Source organism: Gregarina niphandrodes (genome assembly GCF_000223845.1).
Source record: "Gregarina niphandrodes unplaced genomic scaffold scaffold00002, whole genome shotgun sequence".
NCBI classification, from domain to species: Eukaryota; Apicomplexa; class Conoidasida; order Eugregarinorida; family Gregarinidae; genus Gregarina; species Gregarina niphandrodes.
Window position 1 is genome coordinate 630,050 of NW_011645774.1, and position 18,842 is coordinate 648,891.

At 53.1% G+C, this 18,842-nt stretch overlaps 7 protein-coding genes across 7 annotated transcripts; 2 read left to right on the plus strand and 5 right to left on the minus strand.

The window, feature by feature from the left end:
• Nucleotides 1–104: 104 nt before the first annotated feature.
• GNI_016880 (cutinase) lies at nucleotides 105–2,474 on the plus strand (the record flags this gene model as incomplete). Its single annotated transcript, XM_011130712.1, has 1 exon — nucleotides 105–2,474. The coding sequence occupies one exon, from the start codon at nucleotides 105–107 to the stop codon at nucleotides 2,472–2,474; it is 2,370 nt and encodes a 789-aa protein (XP_011129014.1).
• A 68-nt stretch (nucleotides 2,475–2,542) lies between these two features.
• GNI_016890 (AAA domain protein) lies at nucleotides 2,543–7,296 on the minus strand (the record flags this gene model as incomplete). Its single annotated transcript, XM_011130713.1, has 3 exons — nucleotides 2,543–2,733; nucleotides 2,862–6,144; nucleotides 6,232–7,296. The coding sequence occupies 3 exons, from the start codon at nucleotides 7,294–7,296 to the stop codon at nucleotides 2,543–2,545; spliced, it is 4,539 nt and encodes a 1,512-aa protein (XP_011129015.1).
• A 311-nt stretch (nucleotides 7,297–7,607) lies between these two features.
• GNI_016900 (hypothetical protein) lies at nucleotides 7,608–8,435 on the minus strand (the record flags this gene model as incomplete). Its single annotated transcript, XM_011130714.1, has 1 exon — nucleotides 7,608–8,435. The coding sequence occupies one exon, from the start codon at nucleotides 8,433–8,435 to the stop codon at nucleotides 7,608–7,610; it is 828 nt and encodes a 275-aa protein (XP_011129016.1).
• A 294-nt stretch (nucleotides 8,436–8,729) lies between these two features.
• Nucleotides 8,730–10,934, minus strand: GNI_016910 (pantothenate kinase; the record flags this gene model as incomplete). Its single annotated transcript, XM_011130715.1, has 2 exons — nucleotides 8,730–9,394; nucleotides 9,500–10,934. The coding sequence occupies 2 exons, from the start codon at nucleotides 10,932–10,934 to the stop codon at nucleotides 8,730–8,732; spliced, it is 2,100 nt and encodes a 699-aa protein (XP_011129017.1).
• Nucleotides 10,935–11,313: 379 nt separating this feature from the next.
• GNI_016920 (RNA helicase) lies at nucleotides 11,314–14,205 on the plus strand (the record flags this gene model as incomplete). The annotated part of the gene is made up of 1 exon (XM_011130716.1): nucleotides 11,314–14,205. The coding sequence occupies one exon, from the start codon at nucleotides 11,314–11,316 to the stop codon at nucleotides 14,203–14,205; it is 2,892 nt and encodes a 963-aa protein (XP_011129018.1).
• A 373-nt stretch (nucleotides 14,206–14,578) lies between these two features.
• On the minus strand, nucleotides 14,579–14,998 carry GNI_016930 (hypothetical protein; the record flags this gene model as incomplete). Its single annotated transcript, XM_011130717.1, has 2 exons — nucleotides 14,579–14,734; nucleotides 14,816–14,998. 2 exons carry the CDS (start codon nucleotides 14,996–14,998, stop codon nucleotides 14,579–14,581), a joined length of 339 nt encoding a protein of 112 aa, XP_011129019.1.
• A 133-nt stretch (nucleotides 14,999–15,131) lies between these two features.
• GNI_016940 (putative ATP-dependent RNA helicase) lies at nucleotides 15,132–18,155 on the minus strand (the record flags this gene model as incomplete). The annotated part of the gene is made up of 2 exons (XM_011130718.1): nucleotides 15,132–18,011; nucleotides 18,072–18,155. 2 exons carry the CDS (start codon nucleotides 18,153–18,155, stop codon nucleotides 15,132–15,134), a joined length of 2,964 nt encoding a protein of 987 aa, XP_011129020.1.
• Nucleotides 18,156–18,842: the final 687 nt, after the last annotated feature.

An 18,842-nucleotide genomic window follows, 5' to 3' on the forward strand; every position in this document is an offset into this window, starting at 1 on the left:
CCCCCCCCCCCCCCCGCCTCCACTGTGTGACTGTGCGACAGTGTGTGACAATCTATGTTTGTAGTGTGGCGGAATCGTTGGACGTGAAGAAGCAGTTTTTTGACATGTTGCTCGCATCGGCGGCGGACGCGTTGTGTGACTCGGTGCGGGAGCCTTCGACGGGTGTGCTGGTGGATGCGGTAACGGCAGAGGAGATTCCGAATCCGTCGTTAGCTTCGGTGGAGGCAGGTGAGCTGAAGAGGTTGGCGAAGAAAAATCGGGCGAACGCGGTGGTGAAGGGGCTCAAGATCGCGGGAATGTCGGTGGGCGTGGGTGCCCTAAGTGCCTTGACGGCTGGACTGGCTGCACCGGCCTTCGCAGCTGGGTTCGGCGCGCTCGGAATCGCCGGAACCTCGGGACTCGCAGCCTTCCTCGGCTCGGCCGGCGGCGCCGCCTCGCTGGCCTCCGTGTTTGGCGCGTCTAGCGCCTCACTCTCGGGTTGGAAGTACTCACGTCGACTCGCGGACATCCGAGTATGCGAATTTGTCAAACTCGACAATGACAACAGCAACCACGCTAACGACGCCATCAGCGGCTACATACACGAGATGATCGAATACAAACAGAAGCGACTGGAACTCGCAGGACGATCCGGACCGCCGCCCGGAAACGAGTCTGCAGACCACCAGGGGGACGAAAGCCTAGATCACCCTAGCCAGGTCTCCAACGACCGACCAGAGTCCAGCGACCGGCCAGGGTCCAACGAGCGACCGGAGTCCAGCGACAGACCAGGGTCCAACGACCGGCGAGGGTTCAACGACCGGCGAGGATCCAACGACCGGCGAGGATCCAGCGACCGGCGAGGGTCCAGCGACCGGCCAGGATCCGACCTGACCTATCTTTCAGCAGACGACGCCTTTTCTCCTGAGGATGGCGCACGGCCTGTGGCGCCGAGTGCGGGTGCTGAAGTGCCGCATTTCGGGCCTGTTCGAGTTCTACATGAATTCCCTAGTGCAGAAATAAGCAGTCACGCCCCTAACCCCGAGCGCGACGTTCCGAGCCCGGAGCGCGACGCCGGCAGAAGTTCCGAGCGCGACGCACCCACAAGCCGCAACCTGACTTTGCCGATTGAGAGGACTTGGACCCCTGGAGGTAACGACGGCAGCGAGGCTGCTTCCTCTCGGAGGCGCAGCGACTCGCAGTGGTCGCGAGACTCCCCTTCTCACGGCCCGGAGTCTAAGACCTTTGGAGGGAAGGCGCCTGGAGGGAAGGCGCCTGGAGGGAAGGTGTACACAGGGAAGGGCTCTGGACCCAAGAGTGTGGGTGGGAAGGGGTCGGGAGTGGGTATGCATACCCCTAAGGGCAGGTCTCTATTGTTTAAAGCGTTGTCCCCGAGGTCGAAGGAGAGGTCGCCCAAGTCGAAGAGCAAAGAGGAGCCGGGTTCCGGGTCAAAGGAGAGTTCCGGTACGGGAAAGATGAAAGGCGGCGCTTCGGGTAAGAGTGAGCACAGGCGTGTGCAGGGTCGTAGTCAGCAGCAGACGAGCACACAGTTGCGAAAGTCGGCACCTTCTCGACGGTTCCGTACAATGAATAGTATGTCGTTGTTCCATGAGGCATATCCGCAGCATCATCCGGTATTACGTCCGCTGGGTTTGTACCACTTGACTGGACATCAACAGGGTCGTAATGTGCGGCCGGAGCCGCCGTTTCATCTAACAATAGGTGTGTCAGGTTGGTTGCGGGATGTGAATGAGTCGACGCAGGCTTGGGACTGTCTGCGGGATTGTCTGGGTACGGAGAGTTACGCGTTTCGTTGGGAGCCACAGTTGTTAACGGAGTTAGGATTTATGATGATGCGGTTAGTAGGTGAGTCAGTTGCCTATCAAGCTGCGACACTTTCTATCCAAATCGCCATGTCGGCCTCGGCTGGATTCATCATGTGGCCAGTGTCCTTCGTGCAATACGCAGCCCAGCTAGACAACGCCTGGCTAACAGCTAAAGAACGTGCGCAACAGGCAGGCGTTATCCTGGCGGCCGCAATCTGCGACCAAAATCTGGTTGGCAACCGTCCTGTTACTCTCATAGGCTGCAGCATGGGCTCCCGTGTCATAGCATACTGCCTCAAGGAACTCTACTCTCGAGAGCAATTCAACCGCGTGGCAGACGTCGTTCTCATGGGCCTCCCCGACAATAAGAGTAAAGACGACTGGAAGAAAATGCGAGCCGTCGTCTCAGGCAGACTCATTAATGTCTATAACTCCAACGACCTCATCCTCATGTTCCTCTACCGATGGATGGAATGGGGCGTCTCAGTCGCCGGCCTATCCCCTGTCGAGGACGTACGCGGCGTCGAAAATTTCAACGCCTCTCCCATCGTCACATCCCACTACGAATATGAAGCACAACTACCCGACATCCTCTCCGTGCTCGGCGTACATTCCACGCTCATGAAGTATATAGACAAAAACCCACTAACAACCAACGACACAGACTAACACATAAATCCCGGGACCTACAGGTCCACGGATCGAATCTTTAAACCGACAGGTTGGGCCTTTGAGGGTTAGTTACATGGCAAGCCTTGCTCCAATTTCAATCGCCGGATCATATGACCAATATTAGAATCTGCAGCCAACAACCTGTAGCAGCCCACCACGTAGAGGCCGAGACGTGCACGAGACATGGCGACAGTCATGCGGTTGAGATCCGCAAGATAGCCAACCGACAGCGAACGAACGAATGAAATTAATATATCTACATGGAGCACAAGTGTTAAGTGGTGAGGGTGGAGCACAATTGTTAAGTGGTGAGGGTGAACAAGTGTTAAGTGGTGAGAAATATGGGACGTATGAGTGGCAGTGTTATGAAGTAATGAGGCTTACAATCATTTTGTTGTCCCTGGAACTCGTCGATGGTTGCAATTCGTATGTTATGTTTCATATTTCTTCGTAAGAAATCTCGTTGAGCTGCATATGCTGCGAGTATAGTTATCTTTCTTGGGTTATAGTCATGTATGTGGATCATATAGTTCACAAGACGCACAATTGCAAACGCTTCCGGTTCGTTGACATAATGATGGGGGAGGGGTGATGTTTCCTTAGAGTTGTGTAGGTTGAAGAAGATAGAAGAGGCGGTAAAACCGTGGTTCGGTAGATCATCCAAGTCTCGGATGTGTGGCATATCTTTCAGTTCAGTCCCTGACTCCTCTTTACGATAACGCCATCTCCAGACGTCGGCAATTTCGCTCTTCATCCTGCCTTGCTGATCGAGCCAGACGACCCGTGGATAATTGAGATCAACAAGTCGTTTAAAGAGAGACCTTTGGAACCGACACTGTGTGCCTAAAATTCGATTTTGTACAATGGGTCCTAGTTGTAAATGATCACCCAGCAAAACAATTCTTCGCAATCGTATCTCGTTTGGATTATCATACTGCTGTAGATAAGCACTTAGGATACATTCCAGCTCCAGTAACTGAGCTGACTCCTCAATCACCAAAGTATTATACTGGAATCCGAACTTAATCAATGAAGCACGAGTAGCTAACGCCCGAGTGGATGTCATTGCAACTATTTTGGAATGCACAGAAGTCATATAATGTGACTTCTCTGACTGAGTCCGTAGCATTTCAAACGGAAGGCATTCTTCTATATACGAAAACAAACTCAAAATGCGTTCCTTCTCTCTTTCATAAGCCAAACGACCAGACTCAAAATCTGTCGTGCCAAGGAAAATGTCCGAGTCACTGAAATCATATGCCGGATAAAGGAGTTCCCATGTATTCAACTTAATCCTCTCCTGTCCTTCATCCACCACATTGCTCTCCGTCCCTATACTATCGTCCGTCTCCTCCTTAATATTAACCTCAATAATGCCCTGCTCTGTAGAACGATTCACTTCTGCACCAGAATCGGAGTCAGGCCCACCGTTTGAGGTGGCGTTTAAGTCACGGCTAACGACCTGGGAGGAGGTCGTCAACACTGGCCTTGGAGAATAAAACATTCGCTCCATATTAGATTCGAAAAGGTTACTCAAAGGAGTTCCGGAACCAAGATACCTCTTCCATTCTGGATGACTTGTTAATTGTTTTAACGTAAGATCTGACACATCCCCTAAGCTTTGACATAAATTCTCGTATAGCTGAAGCCGATGTAATAGATAAAAATCTCGTAATTTTATACAACCACAACAATCGTTAGTTAGTTCTAGAGGTAGTTTTAGAGTCTCTGTTAACCTTCGTATTTCTCCCAGATACTCGTTCTTACGGCTCTCAATAAACTCAACTCGTCCTTCAGTCGAAAACGACTCCTCCAATTCAGCCTCTCCAATGCCTAAACGGAGCAGGTGGCGACCGTCCACGCCGAATTTCTTAATTTTCATGAAGAAATCATTCAGAGCATTGTTGCTTCGAGCTATCAACAACGTCCTTTCCGACTCATGCAGATCATGAAGCAAGCTCACTATTTGCACTGCAACATCCGTCTTACCGGTACCCGGGGGCCCGACAATGAGCGTAACGCCAGGCAAAAGCGCGTTTGCAATTGCCAACTTCTGCTTACATGTATACGTGAAGCCTGGCCTACTTTGAGCCAATAATCCGTCTAATTCAACGGAACAATCGACCTGAGTCATTCTTGGACTCGCGTTTGCTATACCGTTCGCGTTTGCTATACCGTTCGCGTTTGCTATACCGTTCGCGTTTGCTATACCGTTCGCGTTTGCTATACCGTTCGCGTTTGCTATACCGTTCGTGTTTGCTATACCGTTCGCGTTTGCTATACCGTTCGCGTTTGCATATTCCTCTTTTATAGGAGAAGATGGGAGCTCAGTTATAACCCTAATATCGTTAAAGTATCCCAGAAGAATGTTGCGCATATCATAATTCAGCTGCTGTTCCAACGAATTTGTCTGAAGCAATAAGTCCTTCATAGTAACTAAATGGTTAGGATAGCTTGATGTTTCTGGCCTTCTTCTCAGGCAGATGTTGAAAGCGCTATACAAGGTATCAAGAACCTTATTTTCGGCAATTGCTAAAACATCCTTCTTGTACTGAATGGGATCAAATTTTACGATATAACGTTTTTTATTTGAAGTTTCTGCCGTCATTTTAACTGTTATATCTGTAGACAATTTTGATCTACTTGGCGGTATCAGCGCCCCAACGGGTTGGCTTGTCATGTCGCTTGCGCCGTTCGGCATTTGATGTTTGCGGCCTCCAGCGAAACCACCGGCTTCATCGTCATCTTTATGATTTCCTCCGTCGCGCGGGTCAGGCCCATTGGGATCAATTTCAGAAACGACCTGGCAGGATCTCAAGGCAAGGATGTTGTAAAGCTTAACGAATTCGCTAGGTAACATGTGGTCGCCAGGGTAAGGTATTTGGGGATCGCCAATGATCCCTCCAGCGCAAAGCAAATAGAGCATTTGCCCTGGTGTTACGTCGTTACTCCACGTATCGAACGCATGTTTGTTATCCAGATCCAGTTCCAGTTCGGCAAAAACACCACCGTTATCTTCAGTCGAGTCAAGTCGAACGGACGTGACGTTGCTGTTAATGATTTTACAGCCGTAAGGCGACCGACCTTCGAAGAAACACACGTTTCCACCGTCGATTCGCTGGTGTAGCCCGCGGTAAATATTCGTGTAATCAACCGTCGCGTCGAGCTCTTCAGTCACACCCAGAAACGCGGAACCGTACAGTTCCTTACCCTGCTCATTAGCAAGCAATCGTCGCGGTTTCATCGACCATAAAGTCAGTTCCAGGTCTTTCCTAACTTCATAGAATGCTTCTGTTCTATATAATCGAAAATTCCGATAGATCATATCCCTCATATTCAAATACTGCATAGGCAGCTTGGGCAGTGCTATAGGAGCGTCTCCATCTTGATCTTCCTCCCAATAATTCTCCGCCCACACCGAAGCTTCATCTGGGTACACGGGCGTCTGCTCTAGACTATCTAACCAATCCATCTCGCCATGATAATGGAAGCACACGCTTTGGACCATCATTTCCTTTTCATTTTTTTCGCGCGAATTCTTCAGGAATATTTTCAATAGATTTTGACTCATAAACAATTTACAGACTTCCTTCAGCTCCTCTACGGAAGCGTGTGACATCATCAACTCGCGAAAGAACGATGGGTCATTCAATCTGTACAATGGATGCTGCAGTAAATGATACCACAACGATGACCGGTCTGTCGTGGTGGAAGACGCGTTGAGTGCCGACGGCCGGGCGCTGGTTTTTGTTACCATGAAGGCGTATCTTTGAAGCTTTCCGAGAAGTCTAAGTCTTCTTAACTTTTGGTCAAAGCTCCGTAATATTTTGTCTTCATTAGCATCGAAGCAGTAAGATTCATTTATACGACGAAGAAAGAAAGAGGAATATCTTGAAACTGCCAAACTGCTATTCAGCCTGCTGACAAACTGTGTAATCTCAAGCAACGGCATAATAGCTTTACGCATGGTGGTCTGCCCCATAATCAACTCAATTAGCTCCAAACTATGCTCGGTGATGCTAATCTGCGCCAGCAGCTGATTATTTGACCGTTGTGAAACCCGATATTCGCCAGGCCGCTGCTTATCCAGACTCTGCTTATCCAGACTTTGCTTATCCAGACTCTGCTTATCCAGACTTTGCTTATCCGGATCTTCATCAGGACGCAAATTGCCCGCCGCCAATTCCGATTTGTAGAAGGACTCCACTACAAACGGCAGCTCCAACACTCCGTAGTACACCAACCGTCTCGCATAGTGCCATTGGAGTAGCTTGGCGGGAACTCGACGTCTTGAGCTGTCGGTCGCGCTCAATGCGATATCGGACGGCGAAAATTCCGTCAGCTGCTTGTCCACCGTTAAATAGGCACCAGCAATTTTCCTTACCGTATTTGTCAACACAGTGCCGGCTACTCCCTCCTTGACCGCAGGTTCGCCGCATTTGGACAAGGGATATTCATTCCCATCAAAGAACCAGGACGGAATACCGAAGAACTTGAACAATATTGGCTTAAACACTGCCAAGTGCGCACTCTCAACCGCCAGTTTCAGGAATTGAATAGCTTTTACAACCAAACCAGGCTTCACACAACGACATATACATCCTCCCTCTTCCGAACCTGCTTCTTTCGAGCCTGCGTCTTCCTCACATACAACTCCTGCAGCCGGATTCGATGGCAGGCATTCGCTCTCACTTCCGACATAATGTAATATGACATGCGATACAAACACCAAAAGTTCTACAGCCCTTTCTTCATCTACACCGCTCAGTTCATCTAATTCAACAATCGTCAGGACGTCTGACCATACCTCATCCCCCATTCTTTTTATATCCCCCCCATGAAACACCCTGAGTCCCTTCAGCGCGTAAAATTTAAGGAGAAATACTCGTGTGCGCGCCCGAAAAGGGGTTGCACACGCGTGTGCAAACTGCAAAGAGAACAATTTGCGCAGCACGGAGCACGGGAGAGAGGGGAGGGCGAAGAACACATTAAAGGAACGTTTGATGGACGGATGTTGAGGACATGTTGGACGTGTTGCAGAGTGCAATATAAATCCCATTTGGGAAAAGCCCGTTTGGGAACATCCCGTTTGGGGATGTAATATAAAGAGACCATTTTCGTGAAAGTTAGCTAGAACGCACCCATCTTTCCCTTATGGTTCAGTAGGCGCGCACCGCCACTGATGGGTGCTCCGCTGACGTCGTTGAGATTGACGGGGTAGATGTAGGCGGAAACTTTGTCGGCTCCAGGCATGACTTCTTGGTCGATGGCTTTGGTTTCTCTGTCTAGGAGGATGACGGCGTCCCGTTGCTGTGTAGCGACGACTCGTTGTCTGAAGTTGGCCTCGGCATTGGCGTTCATTTTGTCGACATAGCGCGATTGTTCCTCCAAGAAGTGTTGTCTGGATAGCCCACCGCTGGCTTCCCATTCGACGCGGTAGCGTTCTTCCTGTTTGTGATGGTCGTCGACGGCCTTGTGGTACGCATGGATCTGTTGTATGTAGGATCTTTGGAAGGCTTTAATGGCGGCCTGGAATTGCTTTTGTTGTTCCGTCTGCATGGCCTCCAGTTTGTCGTGCCACAGTTGAAGTTCGGTGTGTTGCAATTCCTGGATCCGACGCACCCAAGCGATCAGCAAAATCTTCCAGTCGTCAAGGTTCAATCGTTTCTTGGAATCGAAACGCACACCGACGGCGTTCAGCAACGGCGTGATCTCCGTCAGTCGTAGACGCGACTTGCTGTCACTCACCTTACCAATATATTCACCTAATCCCATTGAGTACAAGAAGTGCCGGATTATCGGCTCCACCTTCTCGTAGTCGAATCCTTCGCACCGTGGACATTCGTAGCTCGCATGATCCAGTCCGTCACACGGCGCTGCCAGACATTGGTACGCGTGCTCCAATTCAGCTTCCGCAGTTGGCCACTGGCTCGCCAGGTCAGCTAACAACGTGTCCATTGACACCTGAATCACCTGTTCCAAAGGGTGCTTGCTATGGATCTCTCGCACACGGGGTGAACTGCGACTTTGGTCATTCCCCATTCTTATCTATTAATGGAACACGTGCCTTGAACCTATTGCATGCCCCAACTGGAATCTGCACCCTGACCCCCCGCTGCTCGCCCCCTGGTTCCCTCCTCGTCCCCTCTCATCTGGCCTCCCACCCGCCAGTTGATACGACCCTTTCGTCAGGCGGTCACACTCCCGGTCAGACGCCTGGTCCGCCCCTTGGTCAGGTGGTTACACTTCCGTTCAGACCGTCTGGCCGGACACGTGACGTCGGGCTTCGCTCAATGCGGCGCCTATTGCACCGAGGTAGGGGGCCACCCGCACGAAGTAGATCTGGATCTCACCCTGTGACCAGAACTGGATGCAATGTTGCACGGCGGCGAGAGTCTCGGGCATGTCCACGTAGTAGCCGATCATGACAATGCGTTTGCAGTTATGGATACGGGCGTTTAGGTAGGCGAGTTGGGCAACGTTGAAACTTGTCATGGATAACAAGCTCTTGTACACATCCGCCTTGTGAACCGTTTGGTCAGCCTCGCACTCTTTAGGTCTTCGGTCTGCCGCAGGTGCCACAGTTCCACGTTCGTTCACCAGCCGGTTTGTGAACACGTAGCTCGCTGCGCTGTCGCTCTCCAAAATGCTTACCACTTTGACGCCGTCTAATTCCACCTCCTTCCCCAACTGGCGCGGCGGTGGCACCTTGGTCGGGTCGCTGTCCAGCAAGTCGATGCACGCCGCGGGGTAGTGTTCTGAGTGGGAATGGGGGTACTCTCCTAAGTGAGCAAGACCCCGGTCTTGCTCTCCCCCCGAATCCGGGTGGTCGCCCCCCAAGTGGGAGTGGTTGCCCCGATGCACGGCGTGCGCTCGTTCCGTCAGTGTGCTAGAGGCACAGTCGACAGACCCGAGGTCTGCAGCGACCGAATTATTGGAGGGGGAATGAGGTGACTGATTGATGCCCTGAACACACAAATTGGTCCCATCAAAGGCCTGGACATAGCTGCCATTGTACATACAGTCATGCACAGGTGTATCCACATGACTGCCGGGACGGTGTGGCGGCTCGCTGTAGCCGCAATCGTCGACCGATGCGGTGCTCACGGCAGCGGGTTGTTTCGCGCCGGGTGAAAAACTTTCCGAAAACGGTGAACGTAATTGCAGAGACGGACTCTCCAAATCCGACGAACAATTCACTAAGTAACTCAGCTCACTCTCACCGTCAACCTCGCTCCCCACCACCGCCTGGTCACTCGTCGTGCTCCCCTCCACGTTGGCCGTAAACTCGATCGGCAACCGGTCCTCCGGCAACCGGTCCTCCGGCAACCGGTCCTCCGGCAACCGGTCCTCCGGCAACCGGTCCTCCGGCAACCGTTCTCCATATAATCGTCCTCCAGATAATCGTCCTCCAGATAATCGTTCTTCCGGAAACCGGTTGGTCGCGCGTTCGACTCCGGAGGATGTGGTTCCAGAGGTGTTTCCGGGCAACCGGTCATCAATAGTTTCCGTGGCAGCGGAGACATGCAGGGCTTCGAAGAAGTCACTGGGTGCGTGGCAGCTGCCTCGGCTGAGGGGTAGAAGGCGAGGGCTGCCTTCACCCTCGAGAGTGAAAGAGGGGAACGGTTTAACGGCGGAGCTAGGTGAGGAAGGTCGGCGTTCGGCAGGTGGTTTTTTCGGCTTGATGTGCTGCATTTTGCCCATGGTGCTGGCAACCATGCTGCCGGAGAGTCCGATGGTGCTATAATCGCCTCCGTAAATATCAGATACGAGCATGTCCACAGTCGTTTGATCACCAAGGTCGGATTGTAGAAAGGAGTCGTAAGCGCTGGTTCCGGCACCGCAGAATTGCTGACTGAGACCGAGGAAGGTGGCAAGACCGATGGTTGAACCGCCCACACGACGCATCCCCTGTTTCGTGACCTCGTGGAAAGATACACCCGCCTTCATATTCACTAATAGGTATGGGTACAATTCGAAACCGTTCGCTGCTGGTTGTGTGACGTACTTGACGCTGCTCGCCGCATCCCGACCCGACCCTGACGAGTCTGTAATAAACCTCGTGGTCTGCTCGTACCGATAAATACATGAACCCAAATGCTGACTGAAGAACTCCAGAGCCTCTCGCACACACTGTAACTCTTTCCGCTTTATCACCTCCGCCTCCAGCGTCGGGTACCCTAGCGCCAACCGCTCCACCTCGTTGTATACATGTAATCGCGTCTTCAACAACTGCTCAAAATTCTTCGCCTCCGAACCCATCGTAGACACTCGCGTTATAAACTTCTGATTGGTTATCTTCGCGTAGTACCCCGTATACTCGATGCCCTGAACGACAATGTGTAAACGAACGCATATAAACGCCGGTATATCGTTGGGAAGCACCAGACAACCGTATAGGTACGCACAAATACAAAAAGGACAAGCACGGACACACGACGGATACACGACGGACATAGGCACAGGCACTAGTATAGAATAGACCCCAAGCACAAGTTCAAATAAGGTCGACCACCGCCCCACCCACCGGGCATGATACCGTAAATTACACAGACTGTTACATTATTGCGGGGAGGGATACCTTTGAGAGAACGCGATCCATGTCATCGTATTGGTACAGAATGCAGTACACACGTCGTTTGTGTTCAACGTCGTTGAAGATCCAGGGGGCAGAGAGTAGCGGGGTTTCCTTCAAAAAGCTTAGCAGCGCATGTTCTGCTCGAGACATGGGGGCCTCGGGATGGATTTCATTGTCTTGGTCCTCATGCCGCACGGATAGCGAAACGCGTACGATGCTTCCGGAAATGTCGAATGCAACCGCATGGGACATTATAAAATGGAGGAAGGCGAATTACCCGAAAACACGGGGCCGGCTGCCCACGCCCTTCCTGGACGCACGTTCGTTCCCCGGCCTCGACGAGCAGCGCTGACGGAACCGGCGCCGGTTAAGAGCGTGATTCCAAGTCACTTGCTATCGAAAACCGCTATCGACAGTGAGGAGGATGATGATGATGTAGTGACTATTAACTCGTCGCGGCTGGGGCCGAAAGGCGGATCGCCAGCCGCAGCCATAGGACCAGCCGCGGTCGACGCACCTGCCAGTAGGGAACGGACAGCCAGAACAGACGCGCCAGGCAAAACTACACCAACAAGAGCCGGAATAGGAGCCGGCACCAGAGCGGACCGGGATTCGAGCGCTGGTGGTAGTGGTTCCGAGGGCCGTCGTCCTGATGGCCGTTGGGTTGTTGATGGCGGTCGACTTGAGGGCGCTCGTCCTGATGGCGGTAGGGTTGAGGGCGGTCGCCGCGGGCTGGGTTACAAGACGGTGATGGAGGCGCGGGAGAACGCGGATGGCGTGCGGTTTTTGACAAAGAAGGAGCGTGAGGCGCTGAAGGCGTACGAGGCGGCGGCGGAGCGGGAGAAGGCGGAGGAGTCGGCGGCGGCGGCGTTGCGGAAGCAACGGGAGTTCTTAAGCCAGGCGACGAGGGAATCGAACCGGGAACCAGGCGGTTGGGAGCCGCGCGACTGGTGGTCGGCGGAAGCGGAAGGTCGGAGTGGAGAGCCGTGGCGGGAGTCTCGCAAGCGCGGGCTGTCTGAGACTGCAAGTGACTCGGGGCATATGGGTCCGAGCGAGTCCCCTGATCCCAAGCTCTCCCCTGGGGAGAATCGCAGGCTCTCCGCGGAAGAAACCTCGGCCGCGGCGACCTCGGGCGTAAGGGCCTCGGTTGTGGCGGGAGACTTGGGTAGGAGCCCGGCGCCAGAGTTGCCTCGGAGTCATGAACAGGAATTGGCTCAGTTGCGGAACCAGTATTTGGGAATCGCGAAGGACCGGCGGAAGTTGCAGAAGCCGTCGGAGAAGTTTCGGAATGTGTTTCAGTTCGAGTGGGACTATAAAGATGACACGACTCGAGGCGACTACAACCCCGTGTACACGGAGCGATACACACCGCAGCTGCTCTTCGGACGCGGCTACCGAGCGGGTATGGATGTTCGCGAACAGCGAAAACAGAACCGTTTCTACGACTCGCTTGCCAGCCGGCGCGCGGAGCTTCTAAGTCGGGGTCAAGTCGACGAGGATGAACTTGACCTGGGCCGACTCTCGGTCACACAGCTGGTTGCACTGGACAGCGGGGGTCTCGGCATCGGGGGCCTGGGTACCGGGGTGGGAGGACAGGTGCTGGGTTTACGTTCGGGTGCTGGGCGTCGATCACTCGAGTTAAGTGGCAATTACTCTGACGATACATCGGATGGCGGGTTGTCGGAAGAGGTAGGTTTCTCGTCGGTGGACAAGAAACCGTTGGGGCAGATGACGGAGCGAGATTGGCGTATTTTCCGTGAGGACCACAGCATTGCGATCAAAGGCACACACGTACCGCCGCCACCAGCGAGGAGTTGGGCGGAAGCGCAGTTGCCGCGGGAAATAATGCGTGCCGTGGAACGTGCCGGGTACGTTTGTCCTACCCCGATTCAGATGCAGGCGATACCGATTGCGCTAGGTTTGCACGACATGATCGGGATTGCCGAAACTGGTTCGGGAAAAACGGCGGCATTCATAATTCCAATGATCACCTATGTTAACCGTCTGCCAAGGCTGGACGAAGAGTTGGCCCAACGTGGACCATACGGACTCGTACTTGCCCCAGCTCGTGAGCTGGCGCTCCAAATTCGGGAGGAAGCCGTCAAATTCGGAGCGGAATTAGGCATTAAAAGTGTGTGTGTACTAGGAGGCAAAAATGCCGAGGAACAGGCGTATCGACTGCGCCAGGGTGCCGAGATTGTGATCGGGACGCCCGGTCGTCTGCGCGACTGCCTCGACCGTGCGTATACCGTCCTAAGTCAGTGCAATTATATCGTGCTCGATGAGGCTGATCGTATGATCGACTGCGGCTTCGAGCAGACGGTGAACTGGATCTTGGACCAGATCCCCAGTTCTAAGCCTCAGAACTGGAGCGAGGAGGCGAAGCAGGAGATCATGAGGCAGGCTGGCTACCGCGAGATCCGCATCACGCAAATGTTTAGTGCTACCATGCCGCCGGTGCTCGAGAAATTGGCCAAAATGTACCTCTGCAAACCCTGCGTCATCCAGATTGGCACGCCGGGCGAAGGCAAACGCTCGATTGTCCAAAGCGTTGAGTTCGTGCACGACCTGAAGAAGGGTAATCGACTGGTGGAAGTGGTGCGGCAACATCGCGGTCGTATCATCGTCTTTGTAAATCTTAAGAAGTCAGCGGACTCCGTCTCCAGACTTTTGCACCAACATGGCTTCCGCGCAGTCGCGCTCCATGGCGGCAAAAGCCAGGACGTGAGAGAAGCCAGCCTCGAGAGCTTTCGGAACGGAGACATGGACGTGTTGGTCGCCACAGATGTCGCCGGACGCGGTATCGATGTGGACGACGTCCAACTCGTCGTCAACTATGACATGCCCGCCGAAATTGAGACTTACACCCACCGCATCGGCCGCACGGGCCGGGCCGGTAAGGAAGGTAAGGCCGTCAGCTTCCTAACTGAAGACGATGCTCGCATATTCTACGACCTCAAAAATCAGCTTCTAGCCACCGATAACGCCGTACCCAAGACCCTCAATGACCATCCACAAAGCAATGTTAAACCGAACCCTGAAAGCAACCAGCAACACACACAACGGAAACTTCTGCTCAATACCAGCGGACTCACAGCCAATCTGCCCGCCACTCTCGCTAACCTGGCGCCCGCACTCATCACGGACTAGCCAATGACTGACGCCCATCCCCATAAAGCAATGCAACTTGTTGTATCCAACCTGCCAGATGAACCGCCCGATGCCTGCTGTTCTGTTGCAACCCATCTAAGCGCCTAAATAATACGTCGACCTCGACCTCGACCCTATGATGTTATCGAGCACACGTGTCCGGCATTACCCCGCTGATTTGTCGTGCTGAATTTGGGGTTCATATATCGGTCAATTCTATCTACCTGTCATTGACGATTTCTTCGCCCGGTCATATTTCGCCCGGTCATATTTCGCCCGGTCGTATTTCACCCGGTCGTATTTCACCTGGTCGTATTTCACCTGGCTGTATTGCACCAGGTTGTATTGCGGCTTTCGGCTTTGTGACTCGTCGTTAGTCTTGCACTTCATCCTTGCTACTCTCCCATCCGTAGACAATTCCCGTATAAAGAGCGTAGACAAGTTTGACTGCCGTGACCATTATAGTTCTCGCCACACGACCGATCCAAGCGCCAGCCCAAATAAGGATATCCCATATATCCGGAGCGTCCTAAAGTATCAACCATTTACGTGAGTTGAGCGGTAGTGCAGACGAGCCACTGGTCTACAAAGCAGGGGGAGTGCATCATACAGGGTCGGTATCATCAATGTCGTCAATTAGAGAAACTCGTCGTGACTCATGTTCAGTTCCCAAGGATCGGATGCTGACTCCCTGGTCCGTCTCAGCCACTCCTGAGTTACTACCTCTCAAATAAAACGGTTCCGCCCATGCGCTTGTAAGGATCACTAGAAGAAACAAAAGGAACCGCCTCATATTTTTATACAATGATAATAACTAAAATGTGGTGCCACAGATCAACAAGACGGGCTGTCTTTAACTATGATCTGTAACATTACAATCGGAGGCAGCATCTAATCCGCAAACGAAACCATTTTCCAAACCTGAATCAAATCCTTCGTCTGCTCAACCTCCAGGCGTTCGGGTCTTCATGTCTGTTAGCAAGAGGTTGAATTTTATCCTTCAACTTTTTCGCAGTTAATTTATTCGGATTTGTCTCTTCGAACAGATGCGGAGCAATGGCTGTAAGCCATTTTGGATTTATTACACAGCAGTCTTTGATGTACTCCTTCGTTGTTAGCATTAATCGATGATAGAGGACATACTGGCTTTGTATTGAGTAAATACTGCTCATGGGATGCAAGAAAACTTGTTGATCTTCCAGCAAGGTTTTGTACCCTTCTTGGGGATCCTTTTTGGCGACATTTCTGAAATATCCAGCGCATATAGCCTGTCGAATTTTCTCTGATTTTCGTTTGGACACGCGCGTGCTAGATTGATTTTCGAATCTTATACTGTCCCTGAACTTCGGGGAATATCGGCATAATATATTGATGAGTTGTTTCCTTATTTCTTGAGCTTTCCTCATGCTTGAATATTGGATAAAATTCTCGTAACACCATGATTTGCTAAATGCGCTCTCACTCCAGGCATTGTAAACATTTAGATATGTAATATGATCCCCATCGATGCTCACAAATTGTCCTTTTTTGGTTTCTGCCTGCTCCTGTTTATCTCGTGGTCTATAAAATATATTCTCTATTTGAAGCATGCTGCTTATGGTGATGAGTTCTGTTCCTACATCCAAATCCAATGCCGCAAGCAATGTCTTTGCCATCTGCGGTTCCATGGGGAATTCGGCCATGCGTTTCCCGAGTGTGGTAAGATATCCATCGTCGTCCAGTGCCTTAAGCTCATACAGAGTTTCGAGGGCTTGAATCAGATTAACAACCGGGGGAGCGTCCATAAAATCAAAATGAAGTAAATCATTGACACCCAAAGCCTTAAGTTGTAGAACAGTGGAGCAGAGTTCCGACCTCTGGATTTCTGGGACAGCGGTGGGTAGCATTTCGTTGTTAAAGGCGTCTTCCGTGTAAAGTCTGAAGCACTTGCCCGGTCCAGTACGTCCTGCGCGACCGCTTCGTTGTTTGGCGTTGGCCTGGCTAATGGGGACAGCGGTGAGGGACTCGATGCCCGTTTTGGCGGAGTAGACTTTCACTTTAGCGACGCCCGGATCTACGACAAATTTAATGCCATCGATGGTGAGGGAGGCCTCTGCAATGTTGGTGGCTACCACGCACTTTCGGGACCCGGGAGGCGGGGGTTCGAAAATAAGAGTCTGCATTTCTGATGGCAGCGAGGCGTACACGGGCAGGATGATGAGGGGCGGCGGATCCTGGTCCGCAAGAGCCTCCATACGGTTGTGCAATGCGGCACAGGCGCTTTCGATCTCTTCCTGTCCGGTAAGGAAGACTAAGATGTCGCCCGCCGGCTCGGTCAAGTGGATTTGCATTACCGTGAGCAGAGCGGCCTCGAGGTAGTCGGGTTCGGCGGTTTTAGAGTAGTAAATATCGACTTTGTAGGAACGTCCAGGTATGATGAAGATTGGTGCGTCGTTGAAATAGGCGCTAAATTTTTCCGCGTCGAGAGTGGCGGAAGTAATGATAAGTTTTAGATCAGGTCGTTTGGTCACGAGCGTTTTAAGCAGGCCAAACAACACGTCTGTGGCGATAGTCCGTTCGTGTGCTTCGTCGAGGATTATGACCGAATATTTGGGCAGCGAGACGTCGAGCACACACTCACGCAGCAGAATGCCATCGGTCATATACTTAATTAGGGTATCCGCGCTGCTCATATCGTCAAACCGGATGGTGTACCCAACCTCCTGACCTAGTCGGCAGCCGTATTCGTCGGCCACCCGTTGTGCGATCGAGGTGGCAGCTACTCTTCGTGGCTGCGTACAAGCCACGATACCCCGCTCCCCGTACCCCGCCTCCGCCAAGTACTGGGGCAACTGCGTGGTCTTGCCGCTGCCCGTTTCGCCAATCATCACCAACACCTGGTGGTTCGCCACCGCGTCCAACAACTCTCGACGCAGACTGAAAATGGGCAAGTCTCTCCGTCTTTGCGCTATTGACTTGTCCTCTCGTGGGCCCAATGATCGCAGGTCCACGAACCTTCTCTGCCGGCGCAAAGCCCGCTCGTTGCTCGCTTCCCACGGCCGTCCACGATCCTGCTGCGATTCACGAGCTGCTTCACGCCGCTCTCGTGCCAGAACGCCACTCGTCGCCGCCGACCTCGCCAGAGTGCCGTCCGGCGCCCCCAACAACGAAACGCCGTCCGCCTTCACACCGCTACGTACCGTTTGACCTTTCAAAAACTTCGGCTCCACCGCACGCACCTCGATGTCAACCAACACACTCTCTTCCAGCGCCGGCGGCGCCTCCACCACCGTCTCGCATGCCACTCCACTCGCCTGTAACTGCATCAACTCCCAACGCTCGTAGTCGCTCAACGGCCGCTTCCGCCTACCCATTCTTCCCGCGTCGCCCCTTACTGAGTTACCACCCGTTGAGTTGCCACCCCCTGAACTGCGTCCCCACCCTCCCTCGTCGTCCTCTTCATCTTCCTGTGCCACCTGCAGACCCTCCATGAGCTCCAACGGAATCCCACTCATCGGACCCAAGCCCAACGGCACTTCTCCCTCCCCTCGGGACGGCTCTTCCTGCAGACAGGCAGGTGTGCAATTTGATAATGATAACCCCGGAAAACTTGACAAAACCTGTACCGGCACCTCCTCGTGCCGCGTCTCCCGAAACCGCTCCAGGTACCGCGGGTTCTTCGCCGAACTTAACCGGCTGCACAACCGCCACACACTCTCCCGGAACTCCACCGGCAACTCCCACTCCTCCGACGCTGCAATGAACGCCTCGCGCGTCGCCGAACTCTCCGCCACGTCACATACCATCTCCACTATACTCTCCAAATCCTACAAACAACAATTGAGCGCCCGCCGCGGACACAGTCGAGTGGGGGCAGGAGTGCGTACATTGTCGTCTACATCGCTCAACACGAGCTTGGTTTGCTTTATCACTCGGTTGACGAACGCGAGGTCCACCAACTTTTTTAACATCCCACCAAAATCAAATGAGCAATGAGTTACTCTCGGAATGGTGACCATTCACTCTTCTCGCTCGCGCCTACCAAAAGACCCGACAGCGAACGTTTGTTATATTCAGCACCTACTGCTCCAAGTCTACGACCACCCACGGCGCCCATAACGCCGGATGACAGTAGCAGCAGTAACTCCACACACGAACCCATTTCTCCGACGAACCCTTTTCTCCGGCGAAACCACTGCAAGTTTGACGGCGATCCGACGCACACGTCCAACCGGCGCAGAACAGTGCGACCTACTCGTCCCGCGTCTGTCAGTCAGTGAGACGAGCATCTTGCCACGAATCCGCCGAAACCCTGGTCTCGTAATGACGGTCGCCGCCGGTCCGCATAACGTGGTCACCGCAGGCCCGCGTAATGTGGTCCCCGCCGCCCCTCGAGGCTGCCCCTCCTGGTCGGCCTCTGCCTGGCCCCCCCTGCGGCCCGGCTGGGCCCTCCCTGGAGCGCACGGTCACGGCTTGCATGTTTAGAGTGGATTTCAAGTGACGGGTTGCCGCCACCTCCGTCGCAGCCGCCGCCTTTGAATTTGTTTGAGTCGCCGGTGGATTCGTGGTCGGCCGACGCGCGGCTGTCGAACATCATGTCCTACTTGCAGGAAGCGCCCTGGACACCGACGCCGGGCACGGCCGCCACGGCGCGGACC